General features: G+C 43.0%; 1 protein-coding gene across 1 annotated transcript in view; it reads left to right on the top strand.

Annotated features, from left to right (window-relative positions):
* The window catches only part of CASTOR2 (cytosolic arginine sensor for mTORC1 subunit 2), a 428,746-nt gene that overhangs the window by 345,142 nt on the left and 56,217 nt on the right, over positions 1–27,387 (top strand). Inside the window, exons 3-5 of the mRNA XM_085649800.1 lie at positions 12,285–12,478; positions 14,064–14,196; positions 24,860–24,983. Of these exons, the coding sequence (XP_085505926.1) occupies positions 12,285–12,478; positions 14,064–14,196; positions 24,860–24,983 (451 nt within the window). The remainder of the gene's footprint in view (positions 1–12,284; positions 12,479–14,063; positions 14,197–24,859; positions 24,984–27,387) is intronic.

The raw sequence follows: 27,387 nt of genomic DNA, 5'->3' as shown, positions 1-27,387 counted from the left end.
TATAAATTGCCCAGAATAACAGCCCTTGCAGGGGTAACATAATGGTCTAAAACACATTAAGGAGAATAGGAAAGCAAGTCAAACAAGCAATTAATTCTTGAAAACAAAGTAAATAGATTGCCCACAAAAGCTTATGTAGATTGCAGGATGACGCAGAGTTAACTCCAAGTACTGCAGCAGGCAAAGTTAATGTACTAGGTGGCACAGTGGAGAAATGAAAGTCCAGTACTTTGACTGCACCAAATGTAATACAGTTGAACAAATTGCAGGAGTTATGTTAAGTTCCATTAGTGCAAGCCCGAAGACCAATGTAGGAGGGGCAGCAGGTTTATGAAAAACAGTATCTGCAGTGAAGCAACGATGATCCACAACGGCGATAAGATGTTTTTTAAGCAAATCATGCGTAATCACAGACAACTCGTAGCTGAAGTAAAACACTGCAGATGAATGATGGCATAGAAAACTGATGATAAGTAAACGCTCACCAGAAAACGCCTCGCAATTCATTTTCCTCAAGTTGAAAGCCGGAAAGCAACTGGACCTCAGAAATCTTCGAAAAGCTTTATTGAGACGAATGTGGTAGGCAGAAGACGTGCTAACAAGCAATTAACGCAGAACAGAGCATTGCATACTGCATCGATGGTGCCTCCAAACACAAGATGGCGGCACGTAGGAGAAGGTAATGCCGGGTGGCTGCAGGCACGCCAAAGCAGTACATCATGGAAGAAGCAGGGCGCTGCGCGAGGTGAGGGAACAGCTCGCGCTAGCACCAACGAACTTTGTAAATAGGTGACGGTTTATTTTAAATGAATGGGGCAGCGGTAAAGGGTGTAGTCAAAGAGAAAAACTTGAAAGCGAAGACAAGCAGTAAATACCTCGCACTGATCACTCCTCTTCAAAACATGACAATTGAATTCCTCAGTGCACAAACAGGAACAGCGGGTATTCTCCTTCACGGCGGTTCCTTGGTAAACCCAGTCACCAGTATGTAGGCGGTATTACCTCAGCTCAGTTTACTTCATTCTTTAGAGATCGTGGCCCTCCTCTGCACATCTCCTTCAAAGTGCAGCACACGATGAAGACCTCTTACAAGAGGTAGTAGCACAGGTAGCAAGACAGGGATGTTAGTCCGAAGGTAGCAGGACAAGAACAGAAAGGTTACAGGAGAGGAAAGCAGCAAGGCAGGCAGGCAGCAAGATAACCGGTAGGTAGCAGGCAGGAGATGCTGGTAGACTTAAGTTGTAACTGGCACGTTTGGGTTGTGGGCGACCGATGGACGGTCACTGGTGGGGCTCAGAGGTGCCAGTTAACTGGAAGGGCTCAGCATTAGTTTTAAAGAAAGTGCTTTAGCTTGATCGTGGGCTGTCGGTTTCTTCAGCCTCTTCCAGTTTAGCAATGGCTTGATGTTTTGAAATATCAGTGGCCAGACCGTAGTCAGACACTCCTGGTACCAAAATGCAGTGAAATGAAAGTAGTCGAATCCACGTAGCTTTCCATGTAGGTTTATTTATACAGTTCTTAGGTGTAGATAGGTATCAAGCATAAAGCCCCACCAGGAGCAGCCCCCTCGCTGCTCAGCCCATACTCTCAACTGACAGACCACACTCAGGCATTCCAACACTCCATTACCTCACCACGCACCAACATTCCACAGTACATCCACACTGGCTGAGCAGCAAGGCAGAGAAGTAGGAAAAGATGTATTGCACTGAAGACCATATACACACCTTCCCCCTTTAAGGAACCATAACAAAAAGATAATACCATAAGTAAGCAAAGCAATAGCATAAATAAACATAGATGTGAACATGCTACAGAACAAGTAACAGTATAAGTAAAGCATTTAGAGTAAAAATATTGCACTAAATCCATAAGAGCAAAAAACATCGCATTAATTAACAAAAAATGAAATAACACGCCTCTTCCCCTTTTTACGGAGCAAATGAAGAATAGGAATAGGAAAATGCAAAACGCCAAACAATGGTTACAATACAAATAAATCTTGTAACAAAGGGCTGTAGAAGAGAACAAAAGAAAGCAAGGAATACACAAGTACAACAAAGAGGTTGATTCCCACCATTTGCGCAGCAATACAAATAAACAAACACAGACTAACGCAAGAACTTGACATCCGAGTTACCAGCAGGTACGCCAGTTGGCCATACTAGCATGGAGGTAAGCAGAGAACTCCAAACAAAAGCGCAAGGGAAGGACCAGAAAAGAAAACCACTCTCAACAAGAAACACCAAGCAGAACTCTTACTCACATACACAAGGAAAAGGTTGGCAAAGATCCAACACATAATCGTTAGAGAGAAGTAAAACTAGAGTAAAAGAGGGGCGAAAACTACACCTTGTTGGATTTTGAAAAAAAGTCCAACATGATAGTAAATAGGTGTGGAATCACGCACGGGTACCATGTGAAAAACACACACTGTCAGTTACATAGGAGAGAGCCCCACCAGGAGCAGCCTCCCTGCTGCTCAGCCCATCCACCAACTGACTTAGGCACTCCAACATTCCACATACCAACATTCTCTCACGCAGTCATTCTGGCTGAATAGCAGGATACCACACATACTTTTAATAAATCTGTTTCGGTTCACTACGCTTTGGACCTCATTAGGAGTTGATTGCGCTCCCCAATGGACCTTGCATTTGGGCCTTTTAAAGCAAGCTACCTGTCATCACTAAATTCCTAGTAATGCAGAAATACCACAGTCCCAATTTCTCCATGTAAGTCAGGGTGAAAATGTAGGCAGGAGTGAAGAATTACCAAGGGAATCAGATGTGATGAATTTAATTTCCTTGGCTTTTCCTCATTGGATTGTAAGTGTCCAGCTTGGTACAGGCCAGTTTTTCCAACTCCCACTGATGCCGCTGTAGTTGATACCAATATACCTTGTGGCCAAATTCACCGGACCATTAGCCGGACATTTCAATGAGGTCCTCACTTGAGTCTAAGTTAGTCACAACAAAATAATTACTCTGAACTTGTATTTAGAGTGATGGTAATGCTCTTAATGGGGAAGAATGCTGGTCCATTGTGAAACATTGTAATACAGGTCAAACTCACCTTTATGTCATCACAACTTCTTAGTCTCTGAAAGTAGTAGTCTTTTTGGTAGTCAAGCGACTCTGTTGCCTCACGAAAGAGAGCCTTCCACAAGAATTCTGTCAGTTCATGCAAAGCTTGTGTCCTGCTAGAAAAGTATATTTTAGCACCCTAGCTAAAGACTCCTTTAGATATCTGTTGTGAGCTCACGTGTGATCAATACAGGGTGACAGCATGTCGCGGATGGTTACACTGACTCTTTGAATTTACATCATGACTGTGGTGGTGTGGTTAAGTAGTCCTTACTGCATACACAGTCGTCTCAGATCTGTTGACAGCAGAAGCAGCTTCTCCAGTCTGGGTGGGGCTTCACGCCGGAGCCTTGCAGCCCTGGTAGCTGCTGTTATCCACCCTTCTCTGGCTAAAGTTAGCTCTCCCCAAGTATCTCTTTGCACTGTACAAGTCAGAGGTTTTGGCCTTGCCAATGCCAATTGTTAAATGCTGCAGATCTGTGTAGTGCTGAAGTAGTTTCCTGTCAAGCATCCATTCTGGGAAGAGACCTCATGTACATTCAGAATCGCCTTTGTGGGGTTTTGTCCAGGTTCTTTTCGCAGGATCAATCTGCAGCTGCAATTTTACAAACTTTAAATCCATGGGGGGTAGTTTATCAGGATCTCTTAAAGATTGGCATGTGACAGTTCTTTTTAATGCACACCTTATTGTCTGATACTATAGTCTTATAGCCTGCTGCCAAGGGCTATACTGGTTGTTAAAGGCCCTGAACCAGAGTTATAGGCCCGATCCACAGGCGAGGACCAAGGGGGAGGGTCTTTAACAACAGGCATAGTCTGAGGGGGAAAGGCTATATGGCCATTAGAGCATTGCACCCGCTAAGAGTAGAATGTTTTAAATTGAAATGGGAAGAACAGAGAGACAAACATTGAAATGTTGAGCAGAAGGCTTTTTATACCAGCTACTATGAGCCTGGAGCCACTCCATTGTCTTCAATGGAGCTCTCAAACATTCCAATGCTCTAATATGTCTTTAATTTTTTATTGTGGAGCATTGCCTCACGTGAGGGTATGAAATATACCAAGGAAAAAAAAGAAGGGCGTGGGCTAACATCGTGAGCATCCTTGTCCCGTACCACCCAAATCCTTGACTAATCTTTCTTTCCAGCACCTTAGTCTATCTATTCTTCATATGCTGTAGTTTGAAGGAGACCGTGCAGGAACTCTGGGCTTCTCATCATAAGACATTTCTATAGATGGACTCGGTGGACTTTATAAAGACTAGCTGAGTGCAAATGAATAGGATCGAATTCCTCCAGTCCAAAACTGTGCCTATGGAACCCATAGCTACCTGGTAATCTTTAAACTTTTAATGCATATTACTCCACCCGTGGGGGTGGGGGAGGATATACCACTACATGGCAAAGGCTGAGGAAGATCAACTTTGACACTAACTACTGTGATTTACATCACTCCCATGAACTGAATTCTGTTAGGCAATTGTGAAACACATTGTGGGTAAAAAAAAACTGCTGTGCATAAATGTAACTATAGGGTTAGATGGAGAGCCACGAATCACCAGGTATTGTTTATGGAGCAGTGATCTGAATGCTCAAGAAAACCTTTCTAAAACATAGTTCTGTTCTTAACTGAGGCAGTCTAGATTTTGGATGTGTACCTAGAAAATGACTGATTTTAAGGTTATGACTTATTTCAAGCATACATCCTTTGAATCTTCTAGTCTCTGCTCTCACCACCTTCTTGGCAAGATAATATAATTGCTTTGGGAGCACTGTTCTATAAAAGAGGCAATTAAAGCAAATAATGTGAGACAGCCACCACAATGATGGTAACACTGGACAGTGCTAAAAAGACTTGTGGTCACTTTCAAGGATCTGCGCCACATTAAAGTGTAACATTTAGACTGCACGTGGAAGCCTCCTTCCGTGCTACGTGATGGTCACAAACGTGAAAAATATGAGCACTAAATGTTAAATATGTGCCGTGTGGTAATGTTAAATGTGTGCTCATGACTGTACACACCTTACAATAGGGTTAATCCCTGGATAGGCTTAAATTTATCCCACTAAGGTCTTCGTTAGCACACAATTGCAAGACATGGAGGCCCACAGTGCCAATGGTCTTCCCTTTTTCTTGTCACCATTGCTGGAAAATGTAAACAGTGATCATGCTGTTGATATCTTATCTACTACAGAAACACAGAGCTTCTGTTCACAGACACATGGTCTTATGGTTGAATGGTTCAAAACTGCAAACTGATACTATGCTGGCTTGCTCTAGAAACACAGTGGAGATGTACGGAAGCAGTTCTAGATCTAAAGTGCTTCTAGCACTGTGGCTGAAAAAGACATAGACCACGCTTCCAGTCAGCGGGGTACAGTAATCAACACTGAGTTGTTCTAAAATATGTTGAGGTCTTTCTTTGCCTTTATTCCCACGAAAAGCTGTTCAATGAAGTAACTCAGCACTGACCAAGGATCTTCCTTCCTGCTCTCCTTGCTAATGTCTGGTCGGTGGGTGATGCTGGACTCAATGTAATGCTCCCAGTGGGATGTAGAAGGAATTCTCTCCTTCACAGTCGCAGGTGGTCAACAACAAAACAGATCAACGTCAGAGAGTCCAAGTTGTGCCTGGGTTGGGGCAAGTCCTGTCACAAGATGGGTGAGGTGTTTGTCCGTGCAGGCAGAAGTTTACTTTTGTCCTATCTGGAAAATGCGGAATTGATTTCCTAAGTGTTCATCATAAAATCTCCTTTGAAAAATGAAAGCAGCAAACAGCACAATTCTTTCAAAGGATAATCTCTTTACTAGGCTGCCCCACTTTCAGGTTGGCTTTTAGGACATAGGGGTGGCCTTTCAGACTTGGGGGACCCCCTAATCCAGGTTATTAGCACCACTGTCTGCAGTCCTGAACTTTTCACCTCAAATTCATTGATCTCGGGCGTGTTAGTCTAATTACTTTAATGGGAGTAAAATAAGACAACGACATACCGAATGCAATAGCCTATAGCACACAATTCCAGGACTGGAAACAGTGTCCGTCATTCACTGGTGGTAGGTGGTCATCCTGTTTTAGAGTGAATATCCTGTCTTTTATTACTATTTAAGAAGGTTAGGTCTGAATTTGGAATCCTGAATTTTGAGTGTTCTACTGCATCAAGCTTTAATCCACTACACCTTTTAGTTGTCGATGTAAATACCCATCCTTTTATACATTTTGTTAAGACTGTTGAAAGTCCTACATATTTTGCCCTACTAGGAGAATCGAAGGATGGATGTCTACATAAACTGATTTACCATATTGAAAGTCGCTACACTCTAGAACATGGGTACTCACAAACTTTCTCTCGGGGGCCAAATTTACAGTGTGGTTTCTGGCTGAGGGCCGCACCGGTGGGGGCGGGGCCAGTGGGGGAGGGGGCGGGGCTAGAGCAAAAAAAAACTATGACCATGAGGTTGAACACAGGCCACTGCAGCGGACGCCTTCATCCACTGAGCCACCAGACCCGGTATGCACACATATCTATCTATCTATCTATCTATCTATCTATCTATCTATCTATCTATCTATCTATCTATCTATCTATCTATCTATCTATCTCTCACTCTGTCTCCCGCTCTATCTATCTATCTATCTATCTATCTATCTATCTGTCTCTCACTCTGTCTCTCACTCTGTCTCTCACTCTGTCTCTCACTCTGTCTCTCACTCTGTCTCCCGCCCTATCTATCTATCTATCTATCTATCTATCTATCTATCTATCTATCTATCTATCTATCTATCTATCTATCTATCTATCTCTCACTCTGTCTCCCGCCCTCTCTATCTATCTATCTCTCCGTCCATCACTCTGTCTCCCGCCCTATCTATCTATCTATCTATCTATCTATCTATCTATCTATCTATCTATCTATCTATCTATCTATCTATCTATCTATCTATCTATCTCTCACTCTGTCTCCCGCCCTCTCTATCTATCTATCTCTCCGTCCATCACTCTGTCTCCCGCCCTCTCTATCTATCTATCTCTCCGTCCATCACTCTGTTTGTCTCTCTGTCTCCCTGCCTCTCTCTCCCTCCCTCCCTCTCTCTGTCTCCCTCTCTCCCTCCCTTCCTCTCCGTCTCCCTCCCTCTGTCTCCCTCCCTCTGTCTCACTCACTGTTTGTCTCCCTTTCTTTCTGTCCCCCTCCCTCTCTCCCTCTCCCTCCCTCTCTCCGTCTCCCTCCCTCTCTGTATTGCTCTCTCTTTCCCTCTGTCTCCCTCACTCTGTCTCCCTCCCTCCCTCCTCCGTTCTCCCTCCCTCCCTCTTCCGTTCTCCCTCCGTCTCCCTCCCTCTCTCTCCCTCCCTCCCTCCCCCACCCTCTGTCTCCCTCTCTCCCTGTCTTCCCCCCTCTCCCTGTCTTCCTCCTCTCCCTGTCTTCCTCCTCTCCCTGTCTTCCTCCTCTCCCGCTCTCTCCCTCCCTCTGTCGCACTCTGTCTTCCTCCCGCTGTCACCTCACCCCCTGCTCTCGCTCCCTGCTGCCCTCCATCACCTCACCCTGCTGTCTCTGTCACCTCACCCCGCGCTGAGAGGGTTTCCAGGGAACGCACACGGCCGCCGCACCCAAGTACTTCACAGGTCTTTTAAAGACCATTCACTTGTTAATGAGACTTTGTTGTATTTCACCTCTTCTTAGCGCCCCCAGAGGCAGGGGCGCTAAGAAGAGGTAAAATATAACAAAGCCTCATTAACAAGTAAATGGCCTTTAAAAGAATCGCCCGGCCTCACAGCTCCGCGCTGCTGTAACCGGCGGTGTTCGCTGACAAGCACAGGGCACAGGCACAGGCACTATGTCTGCAAGGTCCGCGGGCCGCCAAGGAAGGCTTGCCGGGCCGCTGACGGCCCGCGGGCCGTACTATGAGTACCCGTGCTCTAGAAAGATCATTGCAGTAGTCCTTTTATTCAGTCCCTTCCGCGATATTTTATCTTTTACTGTGGCAACCACTGCAAATTTTTATATATGTTTTGGTTTGTTATTTTGCTTTCCTGCAGTGCTGATGACCAATGTTGCGGCATTACAGTGCATTGTCTATCAGGGCCCCTTTCTGTGAGGATCTGGAACGGCCCTCCATTGAATTAGAGGATTCACTGTTTGATAGTCTGTGCTGTTTTCTTGGTGTTTGTTTGGTTGTTGTGGTAGTAAAAAGCTAGTGTGAAAGTAATGTGAGTTCAATCCTAGACGATTGTTTTGTGTTATGTGTATGGGTGGGTGTGTCAAAGTACTTTTCTGTTCTGTATAATATGATTGGGTGATTGATTGTGCATTGCTCTGCAAGAGCTTGGTGTTTTCTGTGCATCCAGGTTTGTTATCTTATGATCCAGTGTTTTTGACATTTATGCTATTGTATTGACATGTTTCTAGGGTGCATGGTGCATGACGATGTCATTGGTTTTCCCATGCCTTGCCACATGAGTCCTTCAGGTGTGTATGGTGGTGAGAATGGTCAGTTTTGCATGTTATATTTGGCTTTGACCATTGGTTGGTGAGTTTGGTACAACAGTGTGTGGTGGCATGCTATTGGATGTCCTAAGATACCAATATGTGGTTTATCGGAGGGGTGTTGACTGCAAATGACAGCGGCTGCCTTACGATGTTGTTGTTGAGACTTCGGCCTTAATTATGGGATGGGGTTTAAACAATCTCCGTGCAAACAGATTTTGCAGGCAGTGGAATTTGAGTTGCGTGATAATTGTTGCTCCACTGCTGTTTTCCCTTGACAGGTTTAACTTGCCAAAATTATTTTGGGGAAAAGGTCCAGGAAAAAGGCAAACATATGCAATCTGATGCTTTAAAAAGAAGATTCCACATGTAATGTTTCATTTCCAAGTGAAAACCTTGCATTAGCAGGTGTTGTAGCGCATTCGGTGAATGTCTCATACAGTAAATACTTAACCCTTTCCAGACCTGCTCAGAATTATGGCTCAAGTGTGGTGAGTCTTGGAATGGGAGTTATGTGTTGGACAACATTTCAGAGAGGCTGGAAAAATTGCAGAATTTTGCACTGTTGACCTTGAATGACAAACCATGACAAATTCCTTTTGCTTTAGCATAAATTTCAGATCATTGCCTTGGCGTTAATGTTTTATTTGTTTCACCAGCTTCCCTGGTATGTTGGGACATTTTGCTGCTCTGCCGCTAAGGCGTCTTACCAAACAATGTATTTGCTGCGATTTAAATAGAATTGGTCAGTACTAGAGGCACTTGTTAGATTATAGCTGGACTCTGTGCGGCTGTCGGTCTGGACGGCCATGTTGAAATGTAGTCATTTTTCTTCCAATCCTGATGTAACAGAGATAAAGGGATGTAAAGCAGAGCGGTTTAGCCTAGTGGCTGAAAAAAAACTATTACATGCAGGGAGGAGGTCCCAGGACTCTCTGATGAGGTGTCTGTAACAATATCTGAGCAGCATTATCATTATGTTCTTTCTTACCCGGATCAATTATAATCAGTGTTCAGTTTGTAAACAAATAAGTGCCAGGGAGGGAGTTCTTTTTTTGTTTGTTTTAGGAGTGCTCCATCTGTGCTGTTGATTGTCAGGGTTTCTGAATACTGTGGCTGCGTACTATTGATTCCATCTCATGTTGCTTCTTCCACCACCATACACTTTCTTTCTCTTCATCTTTCTCACTTGCGGCTTGTATTTTCACCCCTCCTTTCTCAGTTTGTCTCTGCCCTCCTATCTTTCTCCTCCTCCTCCTTTCTTTCTTTTCTTCCTTTCTGTCTCTTGCTCTGGGTCAAAGTCTAGTGATGCAAAATAAGAAAGCCTTGGTCACCAAAAATGGATGTCAGTGCCCAACACCTCCAAAAACCAACACAAATTAAGCACTGTTTAGAATGTTATTCAAGTTGATGAAGCGCCATGATTAATAACACTCTACCAGTTCCACTGCACTTTGCGTATTATATCCACAGCTACGTACCTGTTTTCCCATTGTTTAGAGGTAAAACTCACATTTTTAAGTAACTTATGGTTTTGTATTGCATTACCAAATAGCATTAACACAACCTTTGCAAGAATTTGCTGTTGAACCAACTACTGGCAATAGAAGTGTCTCCTGAATGGGTGGTAGTTCAAGCCTGTATTTACTCACCAGGAAGAGTGGATTTTTTGGTACTAAATTCAGCGGTGGCGTTACCGACATCATAAGCCAAAATGACACGTTGGATAGTCTTGAAACTCACTAGTAAAATACATGGGTTCAAGGACAACGGAGCTCTCAGGTGCTGTGGGCCAAAAAAGCCTGTCACTGTTAAGTTGTGTCTAGCTCTTGATCATCAGAAACCTGATGCAACAATATTATCCTGAATCACCTTTTTTAAAGGTAACTCAAATTTCAGGACAAAAGATACAGTTGGACGAAGGCTCTACATAGAAGACTGGTGGAGTACGAGGTGTATCAGGACCTGAGGTTACTAAGTCTGAATACGCTAGGGCCAATGAAGTTCCCTTGTGTTAAAAGAAGGTGTGCCACAATTGATACCCTGATAGAGTGCAACAGTAGGGAAGTTGCATTTCAATGCATCTCCATCAGTTGCTCTACACTAACCTTTGATCAGAATCATTCAAGCATTCTTCGCCTCTCCTCCACTTGCTCTTTCCATGTCTGTGGGTGCAGAATTTCCTGTTTCGATCTACCTGAAGTCCAGGAGCATAGTGAATATTCCCACAAACTGAAATGCTTTTTGGCTTCCCTTAGGAAGAGGAGTTGGCCTAACGGCTAGGGCGGTCAACCTCGAATCTGGGGAACCTGGTTCGAGTCTCAGCAATGATGCTGATCATCCTGTGATTCTAGGCAAATCACATAATCTCCCCGTGCCTAACAAAAATGAATGTGTCCTCATGTAACACAACTGGTGCTATGTAAAGCTCTCTTTTACCCGATACCTTCGGGTCAAGTTCTTGCTATATAAAACTACGTAAAAAAACATAAAAGGGCCTGTCATTACAAGTGATGAAGAGACAGGCCTTCTATGTTTATATTAACTCAAGTAACCATGGATATCTTTAATTGTATCATGCTGCTCATCTTGAAGTCCACAGTGTATCCTCAAAATATGTCAATTCCATAGAATTCCTTGCTCTGGGCTGATTGGATTTGGGAACACCCAGCCTTCAATTCAATGGCTTTTGTGTGTCCCACATGATGGAGCTCAAAGGCACTACTTGAAAATAAAATGGAAAAGATATGGCCCTCTTTCTATTCAAGTCAAACAAATTTAATACACGGTATTCACGCTCTAGCCCGTCTTTTATGAAACTGCTCAAAAGCATAGGGTGCAGCGTAAATTTGGCAATAAAAAACCCTGGAAGAATTCCCAGTAAAAGAAAGGATGTGGCTTAAAAGCTAGAGCAGTCCACCTCGAAGTTGGAGAAATGGGTTTGAGTCTGGCAGGGACACTCAACAACATCCTGTGATTCTGGGCAAATTATTTAATCTCCCTGTGCGGAGGAACGTGTGTCTGTCTGCAGCGCAACTGGTGCTAAGGTAAAGTGCCCTGATACCTTCGGGTCGAGTTCGGCTATATAAATATCAGCAAAAAAAAAAAGCTTTCGAGCAGTTAGGTTTAACTTGTACTGAAAATCCTGCTTGTGTTCGGGTGGTGATTTTACACTCCTGAGAGTATCAGGAGTCATTTTTAGTTTTCCCCAATAGGCATAGACGGTATTTTTGTTTTGTAAATGCTGCAGGTCTGCCAATGGAATGCTATTGTCTGCTTATGTTACTCTCTCTCTCTTAATTGATCAGAAACCAGACACTTTGCTTGATTTGTTTGTTTTTTTGTTTTCGGTTTTGCATAGTTTATGCAGCACCCATTGATTCTTAGCATTTTGATTTCATTCATACTGATTGTTACATTATTTATGCTGGCTATCATTGATAGGACATTCGATTGGTAAAAAAACAGGCCTTAAAGGTACCATCCAGTGAATGATACCACAATACCTCAAAACCCAAGCAGACATCTCCACACAAAGGAGCATTGCCGAATGACTGCTTGTGCTGATTGTTAGTGATACCAGACTGTTTTATTCCATTTCATATTATCTATGTTACTCTGTTTTTTTCTGTTTGCTATTTTTTATTTCATTGTTGCCTTTCGATCATTAAAATTAAAAAGAGCTGAATTGTAACCTTTGCACTTTATTCATTTTCAGAACTTCCGTCGTCTGAACACTTGAGCGTAGCAGATGCAACATGGCTGGCCCTGAACGTTGTCTCTGGGGGAGGGAGTTTTTCGAGCTCTCAACCAATCGGGGTGACGAAGATTGCCAAATCAGTGATCGCACCACTGGCAGACCAGAACATCTCAGTATTTATGCTCTCCACCTACCAGACAGACTTTATTTTGGTAAGAAGAAAGTATATGCAGAGCACCCTCTACAACGACCAACCACATTTTAATATAGTATGTGTGTGTGTGGAGAGATGGGGTATTTGCTTAGTAAAAAATTTGGGATTTGCTTTGTAACAGAGCAGTCAAAACACGTCTGAACCTAATGGCGGAAAAAACTATGTAAGATGGATTCTGTTTTCTGGTGCACTGTGGAAAGCACAATGAGTCACCTCAAAACCAAAGCACTGTCTTCAAATAAAAACAACTTACTTTTAGCACAACTTAAAGCAATTAAGGACGACCCTGTATGTTACAGCTGTGAAATTAAAAGTACTTTCTTTGTCATAAATATTAGAAATTGGCTGGACTAGTTTCACATGGCTACCCAAAAAAGAAGAATAGGGATATCTTTGTTGGGTTTGTTTAAGACCAGTTAGTGAAAATGGGTTGCATGCACTCTGGGAGGGATCCAAGTTAGGAAGCCAGGGGGAAAGTGCTGCGTTGTCAGGCGCTCTTAGCCCCTTCGAAAAAGGCGTCCCCAGACACACTCAAGTGTCCCCCCAGATTTGCTGTTCAGTGATTCCCCAAAACATTCCCCTAGTTTCAAGGTTACTGTTGTCATCAGGTCTAGGAGTAATTCCTTTGGGTGGATTAAGTCTGACTGACACCCTGAAGTTGCACATGGCACTGCAGAAAGCTATGGCTGAGCAAGAGGAGAAGGCAAGGAGTTTAAGAGGAAGAAGTTGAGATTAGGTCACCAAGAACAAAAGAAAAGGAGGTGGCAAAGACAGGAGGGAAAAACCATAAAAGAGAAAGAGGAGGGGAAGAGAGTAGGAAAGGCATGAAAAAAAGGAATTGGACTGAGAGAGACGGATGATAGTTATTAAGAAGGAAGAACACAGGGTGGCACCAGAAACAGCTACATCAGGGTAGGGTGATTCTACCTCGAAATCTTCAGGAGTACCTGCAAAGCTTCCAAAAGAGCTTGTGCACATGTATGTGCAATGCCATAGTCCTCCATACTGTCAACTACTTTGATGACCCCATGATGTTAGCAAGTAATGCCCTGAAGAAGGTCTTGGAATTAAACGTGTTGTCTGTGACTTCATTGATGTTAAATAAGCATTTAATTGACAAAAATGCCTGAATTTTGAGTGCCTCCTGATTTATTCTTACTACTCTAACCGTTATAAGACAGAAGCCAAGCTAAGACAAGCAAATATACACTCAAAAGCCAAAACAGCAGTTTTGCTCCTTTCTACCATCCCGCTAAGATGAGTCATGCCAGTGCATTCCTCTATAGTTCATCTGGATGAGTGTCATCTGGTCCCTGGTGGCACAGTGGAACCCAACAATTCTTGGGAACATGGAGTGTTGGTGAGGGTGCCAGTGTGGGTGACATGTTGAGTGTAGCTGCAGACAAGCAGACAAAATTGTAGGCATAATTGGTAAAGTTACCTAACCTCTCCTTCAGTTCACTTTACTTCTGCACCCAGTGTTCCAGAAGCAGTTGGAGTGTGGTGCTCTTTGTATGACAATCTCTCTGATCAGAAGTACCCCACCATCGGCAAACAATGCCTGATTATGCCTTGTCTTTCAGATACGTGAGCGGGACCTGCCCTTTGTGATGCACACTCTTGCAGCCGAGTTTACCATCCTGAGAGTAGTGAACGGGGAGACTGTGGCAGCTGACAATTTTGGTGTAACGAATGGATTTGCAAAGTCTAAGCTTGGTAAGTTTCTTTTGAGCATTCTTAATTTTGTTTAAACATATTTTATCAGAATTTCAAGGTACACAATGGGCCATTCCCCTCTGTACACTGAAAAACTGAAACCCCTGCATAACATGCAGGCAACAACACATAAACATGACACAGAACATTTTAAAACCCACAAAAAAAGGATTAAATTAGGATATATACGACCACCAGTAACAGTATAATAGTGTCTGGACAGTTCAGGTATGGACTTTTATGTGAGAGACATTCTAGAAGGGGTCTATGTTCGGTAGAGGCGGTAATTCTCTTCCTTGATAAATCGGCCATCTGGACCATATTTTCCTGTGTTTCTGGGGACACCCCCGAGCTTGGAAGACTGCCATCTCTGCCCCCATTCAACAATCGAGGGCCTTCTTCCAACCACCAATTGTCGGAGGGACATACCCTTCCACTTCTTTTGAGCATTCTTACTAATCTCTTGCAAATGCACTGGGGTGATAGAAGACAGCACCTCATGAAATTATATTAGTATACCTTCGCGGGTGATACTCGGTACAAAACGTTAATATCAGCGCATTGAGCACTATTCAGGGACAGGCTCTAAGATGATATCATACTATTTGTATTGAATGTTCGCTTCTATTCCTGACATATGGCAACATTACACCACCTAGCAGTGGGTCTTGAAAATATAACCCTGCACATTAAAGGATTTTTGATGCCAGGGGTCGCACAGTGAGTCCTTCCCATCCATGCCTGGCTCTCCCTTTGACATTGCCTGCAACCTTGGTTTCGATTTTCTTCTCTTCCACAGCCTAAACCTTTCTTAGCTACCTGGGCTTCTCCTTCTTTCTGTTCTGTGTCCTCATCATGTCTAACCAGAGTTTCGTCCTACCCGAAAAACAAATTGCCTTTGACTGGATTTCGTTTTGTTTTTTCCATAATGGTGATTTATGCAGTTTTGTGTTTGCCTACGTGTTTTGGTCCGGTGCCGTTTTATCTAGCAAATGCTCTTCTGTCCCAACTACCCTTTGGTCTGATATGCTGCACTAGTCTGTCTTTAATGACTGAAAGAGCAGTCTGATTCAATGCTCAGAGTCCACGTTCACAAGACATACATCCACAGTGTGGGGAGTCGATATGTGATCAACTTCAGCCAGATCTATGTGCAAGTTACTGAAATTGTTTTCACAGATAAGACATGTTTGGGGAAGTGCTTCACTGGTGTCTGAACAACATCTTAACATGCTTGCAATCCACTGTAGGGCGGAAGGACACACATCACGTGTGCTACCAATGTGGCAAGAAATCCAACACAGTTAATAGACTATATAAGGGCACTGATGTTGATAATGCTCCATTTACCCTCAAATCTGGATCACTTTCCCACAATGTTGTCGCTGAAGGCCGATAGTTATGCAGAAGTTTCTGTCCGCCATGTTCCTAGTGCCACTGTGCTACCTGTCACTCATAAATATGACGAGATTAGATTTTTATCCCAACTTCTCTCATTCCCTTTCGTGAGGTAAACTCGCTCGTAAGGCTTTCATCTCTTTCGACACAGCAAGAAATCGAGAGGGAAAGAGACGAGGAGCAGCAGCACAAATATAGTTGAAGCCTTCACAAAAAACATCAAAGTTACATAATACAGTACCATCCAGTTGTGCCCACAGCTTCTGGGAGGAGCACTGGGAAACATGACTTCGTGATCCTCAGCTGGCCTGATGACCCAGTGAATCAAGTGCTAACTCTGGACATGTGTCCTGAGCTGTAGGTTGTCTGTTCAAGTCTTGCCAAAGCCAACTTATTGTTTAGAAATGGAACATGCTGTGGCACAAAGCGCTAAGCAAGTTAAATATTATCATTATTATTTCTTTGATATATTCCCAGTTACATTTCTTTTTAAATTGTATTTTTATGGAGTAGAATCACCGACCAATTACAGGTCAAAAAGATGCCATGCACATTTTATACAAAATGCCATTTGATACTACTACGATCCTGTCCAATCAGACGAACCATTGCATAGTTTTGCACAATTGATCTATTAAAAAACAGTAATGCTGAGATACATTGTAGCAATCAATAAAATGACCGTGTGGCAATTTAAGTCTCCTCCTCCCAAATGGTACTGAACAAACCATGGTGTAAACATTTATACTGCACTTTTATACTATCAGCCGTCAATAAAGTGCCAATGTGCCACATTAAGCCCCCACTGCCTGGACAAATATTTCAATCCTTCAAGAATAACCTGGAAAGTGGTTATCCTTACAGAGGCGCGTAAATTGAGAAACTCCGCTATCTACGAGTATCCCTCTTGGAGCCACCAGTGGTGCTCTTACTAAACTGGGGTCAAACTCTTCTTGTGTGTCCATAAACCACCATGAGGCTTCGAATCTTTTTAAACACCCACACGTCTCTCATCCGCCTCCTCAAATATTTTTGTCCTGAGCATTTTGTGAAACCACTGATGAAATGATGGAACCCTGGATGATTTCCAGTTCTGTAAAATCAATGAACGATCGATTATAGAGGCAATTGACATAAACATGTGTCCCCACTTGCCAATACCCGAACCCCACTCTTCCTGACAAACTCAAATAGTGCCACACCCACCACCGGGTCTATAGTCACCTGGAGGCCAAGACTGAGAGCTGCAAAGACTTTTTGCCAAAACTCTTCCAACAGCTGACAAGTAAAAAAACAGAATGTAGCCAGCCTCCCTTCCCCTTTTGCTTACATCAGAAGCACCCATCCTCTACTGCCGGATACATTCTGCGGAGGGCAGCAGGAGTATAGTTAGCCATCCAACGAAATAGGAAGGACATCCTCTTAACATTTGCTGCCCTTAAAGCCTTATACCCTGCTAACAAAATGTAATGCCAATCCGCCGCTGAGTGAGTGCATTATGTGGACAAGCCCTTTTTTTTTTTTTTTTTTAACAAAAAAAGCTTTACACGTGATGCCTGCCCCCCTGGTCACGTAGTAGTCTATACCAAATACCAGTTCCATTAAGGTTTGACCTTAAGAGTGATCGCATGACGGGGTGGGGATATAAGCTAGATTTGATTTTTCAAAAAAGGGTGATCTGCTGGAACCCCAGAAAGAACAATGTACAGCGATCACCACAACTAGTCTGCAATTCGTGCCAAGTAATACACCTACCCGTTAACATGAATTGGCTTAATTCTTTAAAGACATTAGCTTTCCAAAATCTTAACTGAATTTGCGGTATAGACAAGCCAACATATTTACACTCCTGTGAGGTAATAACTCAAAGCCTGATGAAATGCTTCTCAATAAATAAAGCGATTGGAGTCGGGCACTAATCCCTCGGAACACCTTGTAACGTTTTTTGGGGGGAGTTCAGCTGTTTTTAAGAAGACTGATATTCTGCTTCCTTGATAATTTTTTCTATAAAAAAAGATCTACCGCCCCCTTCTTGTTGCTTGATCTTGCTAGCGCCTCTAGCAAGGCAGCTTCGTAATATGTCTAAACAAGGGGTAATGCCATCCCCCCCAACTAATATCTAGTCGGAGTACGGAAAGTTTACCCTAGAGGCCTTCTTCTTCCACACGAAGTTCCCCAAAAGTACTTCCAGCTCAGTAAAATAGCTCTTCTTAACTGTTATGGGGGACAACCAAGAGATAACAGCAGAACTAGAAAAGAAATAACAGCAGCGCTAGAATCAACATTTTAATACGAGCTACTTTGCCCACTAATGTAAGGGGGAGTAATGTCCTTCTATCCAATAATCCCTTTATCTTCTTGAGCATTACCAGACAGTGTAATTGAAAAAGCTGGGAGTAGTTATTCATTACAAAGATCCCCAGGTATCGAGTCAGTTTTTTCAAGCTGGCGTGTTGCTGCAAAGAAGAAGGGAGACCACTAGGTAAGGAATTACAAAGAAGCAATTCGGTTTTATTCGGATTCATTTTATACCCCCCAATCCCTTCAAACACCTCAAACTCGTCCAACACCCGTTGGATAATCTGCTTCTCTGGCCTACGATATAGGATAATATCATCCAAGAGCATATTTAGTTTAGGCAGCCCCTTAACGGGGGCCTCGATACTCTCATTCTCCGGAATATTAACAGCCAGTGGCTCTATAAAAATAAGTGAATAAAATTAGGGACAGAGGACACCCCTGTCACTTTCCCCTACTTATATTTACTACCCCTGCAAGATTGGAATTCACAAAGACCTTACACATTACAATTACAATACAAATTCCGCAAAAAAGAGTGCATCCCAATTGACCAGGTCAAATGCTTTCTCTGCATCATCTATTATTTCTGCTGCACAAGTCTGGTTAACAGTAAAATAGAAACAACAGTTGATGGACAGAATGCAGAACAATGTCATACATTCACCCCAGTACAGAGATCTGGGCCTAAATCCATGGTTTTTTGCTTACCATGCCGTTCCAGTTTGAACCCCGCCGTATGCAAATCAGTCTTGACCCTGTGCCTCATGGGAACAGTCCAGCCCGAACTGCCAAGCCAGGTCCTCCCTGGACTGGAATCAAGCATCCTAGGACCGGTTTCGGGGTTTCACCCCTCTGCAGTCAGGATAGCTTGATTCCAGTGGCATGGAGAGCACGGGACCCACGTCTGGGCATACCCGTCCCACTCGGGGTGACAAATACAAAAACAGTTAATGGACAGAATGAAGAAAAATGTCATACATTCACCCCAGTACAGAGATCTGGGCCTAAAGCCATTATTGTTTTGCTCACCATGCCGTTCCAGTTTTAACCCAGCCATATGCAAATCAGTCTTGACCCTGTGCCTCATGGGAACAGTCCAGCCCAAACATATGGCCATGTCTGAACTGGGTTGGCGTGGTGAGCAAAATAACGATGGATTAAACCCAGACCTGTGACTGGGGGTTAATGTTTTACCAATGTGCAACATTCCGTCCATCATCTTGTGTGTTTTGCTGTTCACCCTATGTGGGAAGGGTATGCCCAGACGTGGGTCTCGTGCTCACTACCCCACTGGAGTCAAGCTATCCTGGCTGAAGCGGGGTGAAACCCCAAAACCAGTCCTAGGATGCTTGATTCCGGTTCAGGGAAGACATGGCTTGGCAGTTCGGGCTGGACTGTTCCCATGAGGCACATGGTCAAGACTGATTTGCATATGGCCATGTCTGAACTGGGGTGGCTTGGTGAGCAAAATAACGATGGATTAAACCCAGATCTGTGACTGGGGTGAATGTTTTGCCAATGTGCAACATTCTGTCCATCATCTTGTGTGTTTTGCTGTTCACCCTATGTGGGAAGGGTATGCCCAGACGTGGGTCACGTGCTCGCTACGCCACTGGAGTCAAGCTATCCTGGCTGAAGAGGGGTGAAACCCAGAAACCAGTCCTAGGATGCTTGATTCCGGTCCAGGGAAGACATGGCTTGGCAGTTCGGGCTGGACTGTTCCCATGAGGCACAGGGTTAAGACTGATTTGCATATAGCCATGTCTCAACTGGGGTGGCGTGGTGAGCAAAATAACGGTGGATTAAACCCAGATCTGTGACTGGGGGTGAATGTTTTGCCAATGTGCAACATTCCGTCCATCATCTTGTGTGTTTAACAGTAAAGTAGTCCAGTGCATGTATTAAGAAACCCGTATTCACCGACATCACCTGACCCAGCACAACCCTCGTCTGATCATTACGTATTAAAGTCTGGGCTGCCGGAGTAATACGTATGGCCCATAATTTCATGAAACACTTATAACCCGAGTTCAATAAGTTATTTGATCGGCAGAAATTAACATCCTTTGGGTTCTTATCCTTCTTTAAAAAATTAACAACTGTGGACTCCTCAAAGGAAACAAGAATTTCCCCACCTTCTTTCAGAAAATTGAATAACTCCGTCAAAATAGAAGTTCACTTGCGACTACTTTTAAAAAGTAAACCGGAAATCCATCATTGCCACGTGGCTTCCCACTAGGCATTGTGGCGAGAACATCCTAAACCTTTGTCCCTCATATAATAGAGGCCAGTCTTTCAACCTGTGAAATTGCCAGCTGCTTAAGCCTGATGGACTGAAAATATTCAATTATATTGGCCTGCGAGATATTAAATTTACTTTTATACAAAGCCTTATCATGCTGCTGGAAAACTTGGGATACTCTAGCCTTACCAGAGACCGGCTCCCCAGTATCTGACTTCTGGAACTGAGTATTAAATGGAGCATCATGCTAAATCCGCATGCATTGGCCATGCAAGAAATTTCCCAACCATCTGGCTTTCCTCGTATACCTGCTGCTGAAAGGCCCTCTAGCTATTGATCTTCTCCATGATAAAGAATTTCCTCAAATCCCACTTTGCTTTACTCAAATGACCCTCTATGTGAGAGTAACATCCCTGAAACATAATTTCAATTGATGCGCCTTATAAGCAATGATCCGCCCCTGGATTATAGCCTTAAAGGCTTCCTAAAACAAGAGCAATTAAGCTGTTCCCCTATTCAGAGTAATAAAATCTCGGATGAACGTTCTCATATCTTTCAGCCCTTCTTGGTTAGTAAGAAGATTCCTATCCCACTGCTACCCGGTGTGCCTTTCCCCTCTGATCAACCACAAGTACAATGATAGCAGGGAATTAATCAAACACAAGTACAATGATAGCAGGGAATGAATCAAACACAAGTACAATGATAGCAGGGAATGATCGGAAAATGAGTTTGCCCATGTTAGTGAAAGGGAAATTAAAAAATAGTCAATATGGGTAGCTGAATGAAAGCGATGTGAGAAGCCGGTATATTGTGACAGATCAGGATGATCACTACCCCAAGGATCAAGTAGTTGAAAATGTTGCTTCAGTGCATCCACCACTTTTTCCGTTTGGGGCTTCAATTGTTTTTTTTATTCTTATTCGATGTATCTCTTGCCACTTCCTGGATGAAATTAAAATCTCCCCCTTAGATTATCGGACCGACTCTCCAATAGCGATATTATAAATCTGTCTTTGTGAATCAGGTTCATCGAAAACTGGGGCATAATAATTGACCCAGGTTCAAGGGAATTACCTTTCTCACTAACTTTTAACCAAATCAATCTTCCCTGGAGATCTCTAAACACGTGGGAAACCACCCACTCCAGCCCTCTGCATAAATACACTGTTACTCCTCTCACTGTCAGACTTCCCGAAGCAAAATACACTTTTGAATAAAACTTCAGAATAAACTGTTCTGGAGAATTACTTTTCAAATGATTCTCCTGCAAAAATATTTCTGAAGTTAAAGAAGTTGGCCATCTACTCAGGCCCCCGTAAATCTGCTTATTTGACATGCCATTAACATTGCACGAACTTTATTTTGCTTCATCCATTACATTAATAGCCTTTTGTCCCCAATAATAATATTCCTGCATACTATATTGCCAGAACTTCTAGATTAATGCTGCTTCGGCCCAGTTTTACTATGCATACTTCCCTCCACACTTCACCCCCACTCCAGATCCACCAATTGACAACCTACGTGCCTCAAAAAAACCCTGATCCCCGCGAGAGGGAAATCGCCCACAATATCCCTCTCGCCACTCCAACCCACACAGGGTCCCATGGTATTTCACTCAAAAGACGCTCAACCCACCCTTCCCTGCCTCTAGTGCCCGTGTCCAGCGAGAACCCTTGGGTCCTACACTTTCTCAGGCTCCCAACAGAACGCATTTTCTGGCAGCATCTTTATCCACAGCATCATTAGCCGTCCTCATCCTCGATAGCTGCATATACCTCATTCAAATCAAAAGGGTCTCAAGCTTCTAGCCCATCGCATCCTCTCACAACATCATGTAGATCATTGGCCTGGTCCCACGTTCAGCATGACAGCATAGATGCATATCATGATTATAATCGAGTAGAGCTCTTTTGCGGAAGCTCCTGAGCCTCTGTGAAGCTAGTAAACATATGAAACTACCCTTTGACCAAGAACTTTAACTTAGATTGTTGTCTAATAGTAGCGTGAGCACCCTCAGCATGTGTCCTGAGCTGTAGGTAGTCTGTTCAAATCTTGCCAAAGCCAACTTATTGTTTAGAAATGGAAAATGCTGTGGCACAAAGCGCTAAACAAGTTATTATTATTGTTATTATTTCTTTTGTAATATTCCCAGTTACATTACCAATGCATTTTCTAACCTTGAATAACAAATCACTAAACTTCAGAATGTCCCTATTGCTGCGCCTTGTTCAGCATAAATGACCAGTATGACAATGGTGCAGGTAGGGTCTGAGCTGCTCTTCAGTTTCATGTTTGTACCCAGCTCAGGTCTGACTGCTCTTGGTTTATTATCTTATCTCAGTGCTCTTGCATAGATATTGAGGAGCCAGGTAACGCCGAAGAAGGTGGCTGCCGTCCCACAAGATGATCTGTTTTGTCACCACCTTAGTTGATGAGGCCATTGATACGAAGAAGTAATCTTTTTTCTTAATTCCAAGACAACATTTTCTTATATTTCATCAACTTGCATATGGGCGCTACCGGTCTAGATCTGCTGCATATCTGTAAAATTACGTCTCTAGTAAATACTGAGAAATAAACACAAAGTTTACATTTTCCAAGGATTATGCTTCCTGTGCCTTCACATATGGACCACCACAGTGCAATGTGGTCACTGACACTCTCAGGAGGTCTGCCCCATAATCAGAAGCCAAAGGTATTCACTGTCCCTCTAAGAGTCTACAAGACAATAAATACTGGAGTAGACGTATATAAAGATGAACATACAAGAACAATGGTAGTGATGGTTCAACAGGATTGCACATCAATCATGTACAGTAAATGGCTTGAATTATTAAATCAATATCAATAGTGTTGGTGCCTCGAAGAAGTTACCTTGTAACGAAACACATGTCGGCTGTTTATCCATCACCACTAACAAAGAGGCCATATGATCTTGACCTGCGTGGACTTTTAAAGAATATTTGTTTGTATTTTGGATCACATCCCGTTCATTGTTTGAATTTATTTGTACGAAATGTGTATATTTAAAATTAAATGATATTATGCAACAGATTTATTGTATGGGTTGGTTTCCTGTGAGTAATCACACTACTTGCTGAATTGTAAATGATGTCATACTTTTTTGACAAACTGTAAAATATCTAGAGAGTGCCGAGGTACATTGGTTTTTCAAAACATATATAAAGATGAGCAGGAGCACCAAAAATCCTATTGACAGTCCAACACTTTATTAATTAGTCACTGTCAAAGGACCCCCATCCACCAGCAAGCCTCTACTGCTCTCACTTGCTCCCAACCATCAGCTAGACTGAATCCAAACATTCCATGTACGTAGCAACAGAAAAGCATATGTTTAACATTCTTAGAATAATACAACATACAAATGTAAGGTGCTTGTTCTGAAAACCTACAAAGGTATTCCATTAGTGGTGGGAATGGACAGCTACGCCTGTCATCAGGATGCAACTGGATTAAATGAAGCTCTGATTAGGTGTCTAGAATGAGCAGAAAGAAATGTGGTCTCCAATGTATTGACTACTTCTTCCCCACCAGAAATGTAATGTTTAAACTATGAAAGATGGGTGTGATCACAATGAAATGTCCTATTGTTAGGTCAGAGATTTTCCTATATGAACCAGGTTCAACTCCCAGCAGTATATCTCCAGGTTAGGCAAGAGTTGGGCTCCTCTTGTGTGCGCTCTCCTTGTTGACTAAGTTCATTTATGCATTCCTAGTGATTCGAGGATCATTCAGAATTCAGCTAGGGTACACCATGTATTTTTCCTGAACATCCCCTTTGTGGCCATGGACCGCCTTCTCACCTTCCTGTGGAGCCCTGTTTCCTACCCCAGGAGACTACTTCAAGGTCATCAGATGACTAGTGATGTCTGTGCCCCTGTGTGGAGGTGAACAGAAACATCCCATGTGGCAATCAACAAACCACCACTGCAACATTTTTCTAATTTTTATTAAAGAGTTTAACTCCTAAATTATGGCATGGAAAACAAACAAACAAATGCATTACCAATAATTTATTTTTATGAATTAACAGAGCAAATAGCCTACATTGTATTGCCTTAGCTACACAATTATCTTTGTATTGTTTGTAAGCAGTTTTCAAATCGAGAAGGCAGAATTTAGGTTGAAAAAACTAGTTAAGAACGTGTTGTGTGATTTCTGACCACAGTTTGGTCGACTAAGAAAAAAACACGTTTCAGAAATGTTATCACAAAGTGAATTGAATGAAACAAACTAATTATGAGTAAAAAATGTGACACTCAAATGTTGAAAGTAGCAAGACACTGATTAAGCTAGTCAGTTAGAACACATAGTGCAGTTTTCTCCCAAACAACACAAAGCATGCTGGTGTTTATATTTTTTAGTTTTACCAGGTTAGTTTTCATATATCGGGCTGTCTGCAGTTAGGTCCTTTTATGTTTTTCAACTTTTTTATTTCTGTCTTTTGGTCTGTATGCTAAGGTACATGTTGTGTGAATTTGATTCTATTCACACCCTATTTTGATTTGTATAAGCACAAACCTGTTTGTCTTTATCGTTTACTCACTTGTGTATCACCCTATTACATGGCCCATAAAAACACAAGGCTTTTCTGGGCTAAGCGAACCTTCAGAAGTAGCGCTTGGTGAATGTGGACATAGTGACACTTTCCTGCCTAGATATATTGACCAAACCTTCTGTGTGTTTGTTTTCCAGTTCAAAGACCTGTGATTCATCCCCTCTCCAGCCCCAGCAACATGTTCTGTGTCACTAGCCTGGATCCAGATACCCTCCCTGCAGTCGCCACGCTCCTAATGGACGTCATGTTTTACTCCAATGGGTATGTTTCAGCTGAGTCAAATTTGGTGTGTTACTGTGTTGTGTTGTCATTGAGCTTCAAGAAGTGGGATCTAGGACCAAGTCAGGTCTGACTGATTGGATTTGTGATGATGATCATTTTGCACAAAACGTTTGCAATAGTTGGTGTTTGATTGAACGAGGATGCTTAAAATATATGGCAGATGGAGAAACCGAGGCTCTAACATCCAGCATTGACTTGTGCTGTGGCTTTGTCAGCTGCAGCACCAGGGTGAGTGGAACACTGCCTGCCTGCTTCAGTCCACCCATGGCATTCTGATACATTCACTCATCAATAGTTTTCATATTCACAAATAAGCAAGGGTTTGCTGCCCATTGTTGGCATAGCAATTGCTGGATATCTTGGACTTGTGTGTGTGTTTTTGTGGTACATGGCTCTCCCCACAAGGAGCAATCCATTTGCGGTTGCCTGGGAAGCCACTTTCAGTATATCAGGTTCTACACCACTCCAAGACACACAGCTGCATCTTCCAGGTTTGTCAACCCACTGTGGGATGGGTGTGCACACTGCCTGCCGGCAACATTCCACTCAATGTATTCAGGTGGATGCCCCGTTCATTGTTTTCATTCTCACAATTCATCAAGTGTTTGCCACCCACTGTTGGCACCACCATTTTTGGATATCCTTGGCAAGGGTTACCCGCTAGTTGGCACTCATTGGCAATGAGAAATTGGTTTGTTTGGGGTGCTTGGCAAGCCAATTTAAGTTTACATGTGCATACCCGGCTTTTGTCAACCCAAAATCCTTTGGGACAGTGTGGCCTGTGAGTAACCTAAAGCGCCTGTTCTCATGCACTGCATTTACCATCACATATCTTGGTAAGAATGTGTGCCAGGAGAGAGCTTCCCTCCATCCTTTGATTAGCTCCTCCTTGTAGTTTCTGGCTGATGAGCCCCTGTGGACCTGCCGTATATGAGGGGTGCTTTACATGGAAAGACTTGAAGCAGCATTTCTAAGCACCCCTAAATAATGCGTTGCTCTCTGTTGATGAAGGGCAGTAATCTAGTAACACATGCCCAGAGATGTGCAGCACTGGAGGCAACCAGAATGGCAAACAACCTGCAAGTAAACTAAAGTGACTATTATCATGCGCTGCACTTACCATAATGCATCTGGGAGAAAAGATGTACTGGTATGCCTTATACCAGCATGATCCCCACCCTCCATTGCCCTGCTAAAGGTTCTTTATTGAGCTGTGCAAGGAGAGAAGAAAGTGGTTAGGTCTCACCCAAGCTTTGTCAATTGCCCTAACAATTAATAATTAAATATTTTATTTCTGTATTCAGTCCTTGCCGGCTTCTGCTGACAGTGCACACAGGAATGCTAGTTAGTACTGAAAGATACTTAGTGAATAATTTACCCAATTCTCCTGAGACCTGTAACAAAGATCACTGAAGAAACACAGTCCTGGTTGTTATCGAGATATCTTGGAATCACAGCTGATCTGGGTGATATTTGAGATGGTATCCATTCGAAAATCCCCTTCCCCCCCTCGCCCCCCTTCAAAAATGTTATAATATCCGATGCAGTGTGTTTGGGCTGCCTGTATGCCATGAGAAAGGTGTCAGAAACTGACTCTTGGTACATTGGGTCCTTAAAACGTTGCTATAAGCTACATAGTAAATCATGCATTTGCTTGGCATTAGTTAAAAGTTGAGCTGGTAGTACATTTATCTACCGAATGTCTTGTGGACAGTGGGCTATATCTAGGTTCAAGTCCTGGCTCCTGCTCTGTTTTTTGCTTCCAGGTTCTAGGTGCGTGGTGGATGCTCTGGGTAATTGGCTGTTTCCATTTATAGCCTCATTTGTCAAGCATCTGTGGCTGGTTTAGCTGTCACACAGACCTGTTACCGTCAGGCATCTAGACTAGCAGAGGCCCAGAATTGTGTCACTCATCCACGGAAGGGGCACGCCAGACGCGGAATCATGCGGCACTGCATAGGAGTTTGCTCCTGTGTGTTGTATTGCACTGCCAGCACACACAGCTATCCACAGCTAGACCTATCCACAGCTAGACCTATTCATAGGTGCAATCGGTAACTTTGAATAACATCACTGCGGAAGACAGCAAGACTAAGATGTTTACATTGACACAATATAGATAATCACATGAAGAGTTACTTGTGCAATGTCAGGTAAAATTGTTATTTTGATGTATTCTGTGACCTCTGCATTTGGGTGTGTTTTTTTAAACAACTTGAAGTTTTTGTAGGACTCTTGCAAAATCTTTATAATCTTGTAATCTATGTAAGTTCACAAAAATGCACATGTTGCATAGCAAATGTGCAAGTTGTAAAAGCTGTGCCAGAGAGTAAAAGAAGCAGATTTTGTAACCTAATGAACACAACTTTTTACTTGTTTAAAG

Source organism: Triturus cristatus, chromosome 3_2 (genome assembly GCF_964204655.1).
Source record: "Triturus cristatus chromosome 3_2, aTriCri1.1, whole genome shotgun sequence".
Classification (NCBI taxonomy): Eukaryota; Metazoa; Chordata; class Amphibia; order Caudata; family Salamandridae; genus Triturus; species Triturus cristatus.
This window is presented reverse-complemented; position numbering and strand designations above follow the sequence as displayed.